This window comes from Malania oleifera, chromosome 5, assembly GCF_029873635.1.
Source record: "Malania oleifera isolate guangnan ecotype guangnan chromosome 5, ASM2987363v1, whole genome shotgun sequence".
In the NCBI taxonomy this organism is placed as follows: Eukaryota; Viridiplantae; Streptophyta; class Magnoliopsida; order Santalales; family Ximeniaceae; genus Malania; species Malania oleifera.
The window spans coordinates 90,711,617-90,717,616 of NC_080421.1; the positions used below are offsets into that span (position 1 = coordinate 90,711,617).

At 36.1% G+C, this 6,000-nt stretch overlaps 1 protein-coding gene across 1 annotated transcript in view; it reads right to left on the minus strand.

The window, feature by feature from the left end:
* Positions 1–3,889, minus strand: part of LOC131154897 (elongation factor Tu, mitochondrial) — a 30,635-nt gene extending 26,746 nt beyond the window's left edge. The window contains exons 1-4 of the mRNA XM_058107709.1: positions 3,531–3,889; positions 2,970–3,045; positions 2,771–2,863; positions 2,445–2,519 (exon numbers count right to left, since the gene is read on the minus strand). Coding sequence (XP_057963692.1) covers positions 2,445–2,519; positions 2,771–2,863; positions 2,970–3,045; positions 3,531–3,712 — 426 coding nt within the window. The 5' untranslated portion in view covers positions 3,713–3,889. The remainder of the gene's footprint in view (positions 1–2,444; positions 2,520–2,770; positions 2,864–2,969; positions 3,046–3,530) is intronic.
* Positions 3,890–6,000: the final 2,111 nt, after the last annotated feature.

Sequence of the window (6,000 nt, forward strand, 5' to 3'; positions counted from 1 at the left end):
TGCCCCAATCCTTACACTTGTTAATTCCCTCATCTCTACTTTGTTCCCCAACAACATCAAGTTTACCCTGAACATCATTCCCACAACCTGCCTGAGCCTCTGTGCCCCTAGTCCTATCTCTAGTAGGCAAAGAACTCTCATTAGCCAATCTCTAACCATGCCCACTTTTCCACTTAAGAAGTGGAAAGGCCATTCCTGACGTATACCAAAACATCTTCAAACTAGACCCATGGATTCATTCACTTGTGAAGATGTAGCTGCCTTCTTCTCCAATTGCCTAACAACTCTTTTAGAAAGATTAGAAATTCCATTCGGTCAGTGAAACTTGACAGAGACTGCATCTCCCACTCATCTCTACTGGTTTTTAGTTCAGCATGGCTCATATCCTGGGCCTGAATGTAATGGGATTTATTGGGCCTTATGTACTTTGGGCCCATATGCTCGGGATTAGCATAAGAATGCCAATTGATCGTAAAATAGCCTTTTTGAATACTGAAAATGTGGCCCAAATGCAATGTAAAATTTAAAACAGCCGGTCCAAGCCATTTGAAGCCCACATCATTTCCATTTAACCCACCAGGCCCATTTTTTACAAGGCCCAGTCCCTTCCCCTCCTTCTCACAGCCATTCACAGAAACTCTAGCTGCCTTTGCTGAAATCACCATCCCCACTAAATGTTGAGGAACAAGGATTAATGGCAGACAATGAATGGCCAGTCGTCCTGATCAGCATTGCAACCCCACAAGGATCACAGACCTGACTCTTCCCTGCCATCACAACCTTGCTCCGTGATCAACCACTGTCTGAACTCTATCGACAAAATCATCTTTTACCAAAATTGGTAACCATCTATGGAATTCCTCAGAAAACACATGGAATTCCTGCAAGAATCCTCTCCATCCATCTCTTATAGACACACCAGGAACAAAAAATCGAAAATCTTTTATCTTTCCATCCCAAACCTGCACCTCCAAAAAAAGATCCCCATATTCATTGAGCAAATCACCAGCCAATACCTGACACTTCCAATCCTTGTGCTTCGATGACCCCATCCAAATCTTCCAAATTCCGAACACATCCCCTACAGGGACCATTTCACTGATGACGAAAACAATCTCACCCATAAAATCTCGATTTGGGTTAGACAAGAGCAGAAACAAAACCTCAACCTTTCCCATTCTATCCAGCCTCAAATTGAAGGGTTTTCACCATGATCTGAACTGATCTCCTGCAATCCCCTTCCTTCACGGCCTACGATCGACATGGCGCTAAAGTGAAGCTTTGATGAACATAGGGAGGAAACAGGGAGATGTTTTGCGAGACATTTTTTGAATGCTAAGGTATCCTAATCAAAATCCTTAATGTAGAAACATATATTTCTAAAATGAAGAAAAAAATATTTAGATTTTTTATTTTTCTTTTTCCATTTTTTTGGCTCTACCTTGTTTCAAAGAACATTAACAAACACAAGTTTTCTGTTTTGTTTTTAGAAATTCCCATTCACATATGAAAAATGCCACCAATTCATCCTTGAGCTTAAAACTAGATGACAGTCTGCCTGGGAAGCCATGATATCAAGTCTATGAAACAGGGAAAATATATAAAAATAAGCATTCAGGTTTAGCTTTTTTTTCATGTGCGGTGGCAGTTTATACTAATTTAAAACAAAATACTTTTTCAGCAAGGAAAATAAGTTTTCTAAAATCTGAGCCAGTTCCCCCATTAAAAGCCTTCCCATTTTTCAAGTTTATTCAGCTTGGCCATAATATAGTCCCTAAATTAATATGACAACATTAAATATCTAATTTTGCTCCTCAGGCAATGCAAAAATATGAAGACGTCCTCTACAAATGGTTAATATTCACATTAATCCTCACTATCTAATAAAATAAACAGCCCTTCATTATCAAATGGCACCAAAAAGATCAACAATCCTAGATGTCTATAACCATATGCCTTTTGAGTGGTACAAGATTGAACTTTGAAGATGCAAATAGCTTCATCAACGGGATTGATAAGCACATTTCTTCCCTTTTTAGGTATTTGTTGGTGGATATTATTGTTGGCCCACAACCTAACAATTTAAGCTTTTAGCCTTCTAGGTAAAGCAGTAACCTGACATGGTACTGGACCCATGGTTGTCAGGAGGTCCTAGGTTCTAGTATTGTTGCACGCATTTACCATTTAGTTGTTTAAAATTATCTTATTCCATGTAATGGGTGTTATTTATAGTTTGTTTATCTCTTCAAGTGCAATCAAGCTACACATGCAAGGAGTGTTGGTGCTTGATATACATTGTTGGGCCACAACCTAACTGCTTAGGCTTTCAAGTGAAGTGGTAATCTAACATTCATACAGCTTATGAAGATGACAAGGGGACGAAGACTTTAAAAACATTTGTAGAATTCCCTTTGAAGCAATACTAGATAACCTTTACAACTTACTTTCACATAATCTGCATGTCCCGGGCAATCCACATGTGCATAGTGCCGTTTAACAGTCTCGTACTCCACATGGGCCTACAAAATCAAGTCAAGCCTAATTCAATGATACCCTAAAATGAAAGATTTGTTTAGAGAACAACTCGCAACTAGAGTGAATAATATCAGCAACATTTGGTACATAGGAATGGAATTGATCATTTTATTTCTACAAAGTTCATCAGAGAATTTTTTTTTCCCCTTCTATTTTTAATCCATTCCCATCCAAAATACAAAACATTAAGATAGTGTAACATCATGCAAGAATCACTATAGAACAATATACCAACCGTAGCAATCGTGATTCCTCTCTTCTTTTCTTCAGGAGCTTTGTCAATCTCATCAAAGGCAATGGCTTTAGCTTTCCCTTCTTCTGCTAGAACCTGTAAGAAAGCATGTGACCATATTTGTTACAAGCAAAATCATCCGTCTTTCACAGCACAAACAATTCAATGTTTTGACATCACAAAAAGCATAAGCAATCCAAACCTTTGTTATTGCAGCAGTTAATGTAGTCTTTCCATGGTCAACATGTCCAATAGTTCCCACATTAACGTGAGGTTTTCTGTCAACATAAGAATCAGGTGAAAAAATGGGATAAAAATCAAAACGATATGGAAATTAAAATCTGATTCTGGAAGAAAAAATAATGGCTTTGGGTACATAGAAAAAAAAATAGAAAACACGATATCATTTCCAATTTGAAGCAAATAATGGCAAATAAATTTTTACAAGAGAGTTGGAGATCATAGCCTTCTCTTCTAGGAGTACCGTTTTTTTTTTTTTTTTAGAAAATGTTGCAACAAAATTAAAAATACTCGAAAGGTAATCAAACAATTAAGTATTAAAGAAAATGGGGCTTCTCCTTATGTTTACGTATTGTTCTATTTCAGGTTTAACAAACTGTATTACACTTGCCTTGGGGTATCACAAGCAATCACTAGCAAAGAGAGCTATACAATGATCCCTCCTAGAAGATAAGCAAAACAAGATAGAGATATAAGTAAATGTACACACGGGCGTCAGTAACATATCGAGGTTTGAACTCACGTTCTAGTAAACGTGGCCATGGATCTCCACCATGGAGAGGTAGACGAAGAGCTCTCATTCCCAGCCAATGATTCTGATATGGAAAGCTGAGAGGAGATGGATCCTCGACATGAAGAGTAGATTTGAGGTGATAGCAGTAGAAATCTCCTGGAATTGGGATTTCTGAGAGCAACGGAAACCATGGTGGGCTCTTGCGTCCGGACCAGACAGAAGCCGACTGTGAAAAATGAGTTCCTTGGGAGGGTTTAGGGGTTTTTGGAGATTATCTGCGAAGGGTTTTGGGAGATGACTCGTTGAAGTCTCGTAATTACTGAAATGCCCCTACTTGTTGTACCCGACCCGCTCCAGCCCACGCCGGCCCGCCCCCTAGGTGAATGACGCCCTAAATATTTTCAAAACAAAAATTATAATACATAATTATATATATATATATCATTTCAAAGTCCCTAAATATTTTCAAAAACAAAAATTAAAATACATAAATGTATATATATACAACAAAACCAAGTCTTAGTCCTAGCTGGGGTCGGCTATATATATCATTTTCCGTCAATTTATGCGATCATGAACCATTTTTTTTTATAGATTTAATAATATTAAATCTTTACTCACTATCTCCTCCCAAATTATTTTAAGTCTAACCTTCTTCCTTCTATTAACCCCCCATAGTAATTAAATCACTCTTTCTCACAGGTACATTATATGGCCAACGTTGCAAGTGTCCATACCATTTGAGTCATCTCTCTCTTATCTTATCTTCTATAAGAGTTATACCTAACTTACCACGAATATGTTCGTTCCTTAATTTATCTTTCAATATTATACCACTCATCCATCTAAGTATTCTCATCTCGGTAACTTTTATTTTTTGGATATTATATTTATTCGTCACCCAACATTCCGATTCATATAGCATTGTTGGTCTTATAGCTGTCTTATAAGACTTTTCTTTCAATTTTAAGGGTATTTTACGATCACAAAGCACACTTGAAGCACTTCTTCATTTTATCCAACCTACTTTAACTCTATGCATTACATCATCTTCAATTTCTCCTTCAACATGCATAATAGATCTAAGGTATCGAAATCTACAAGTGTTATTTATTTATTCATCATCAAGTTTAACTTTGTCCCCAATGTTCCTCCTATCATTACTAAAATTACATTTTATATATTATGTCTTATTTCTACTTATCCCAAAGCCTCTAGATTCCAAAACTTCTCTCCATAATTATAACTCAACCTCTACTTCGTCTCTAATTTCATCAATTAATACAATATCATCTGCAAACAACATACATCATGGAACCTCTTTTTGAATACTCTCAATCAATTAGTCAATCACTAAAGCAAAAAAATAATGACTCAAAGCAAACCCTTAATGTACACTAATTGGAAATTCTCTTGTTTCTCCATCAATAGTTGTTGGCCTAGTTAAGCTTACAAACTTTTGGTGATATGATAACAAAGTAAAAGTTATTTAATATATTTTCAAGTGATATGATTACAGGTAAAGATGAATTGCTCAAAATACATATACCCTGACATGAAAGCCTACAAGGATCAACGAACAAAAAGAGGTTCGTGAGAATATTAAAGATTTATAAATGAAAGCTCCAAAAGAAGTCTAAGAGATTGAAGAGCAACATTGAAGTGACTCAAAGCCAAAAAAATGTCAAAAAAGCTTAGGTCAAAATCTTTGTAAGTACTTATAAGTTTATTCAAATATGAAGTTTTCATTTTGAAACACTTTAGGCAAAGAGACTTAGAGACCTTAATATGAAACTTTGAACAAATATTTCAAAGTTAAACAAGTTCATATTCCAGATTAATTGAGCAAAGAAGAGAGAATTTAAAAATATGTTTGAAATGCAAAAATGTCAGTTGGCAGACGATTGTCTGTTTATGGACAGACAACTGGCCAATTTAGTAAAGCTTAACTGAAGATAGAAGCCTGATAGATGACTGTCAAGGTTCTGATATACGAATGTCCACCCTCTGTGTATATTGAAAAATTTGAATTGTTCATGGACAGATGACTGCCACCCTACTGAGTTGTATTATAACTACATTATTCTGGTGACAGACAACTGCCACCTCTCTGCCTATGTTTTTATAATTATAACATATAGACAGACGACTACCAGGACTTCACAGTCGTCTGGCTCGCTAAATTTTTCAAACTTCCAACGGGTATAATTTTTGAAATTCAAATTTTTGGAAGCTTAAATAATTTTAATATTTGGAAACAACTCTAAGTATTATTGGGGAACAAGCAAGGAGGTTTTCTACCTCTATAAATACCCTAAAGGATCATTGTTTTAAACACCAAGAAATCAATTCAGCTCTCATTCTCTCTCAAAGCCTGCTGAAATTCTGAAAGTGTGTTATTGCTCTCATCTTTCGCGAAATTCTCTAAAAGCTTTGCTAAGTTTCTCACTGAGTTTGTGCATCAAGTTGTTGATTCTTT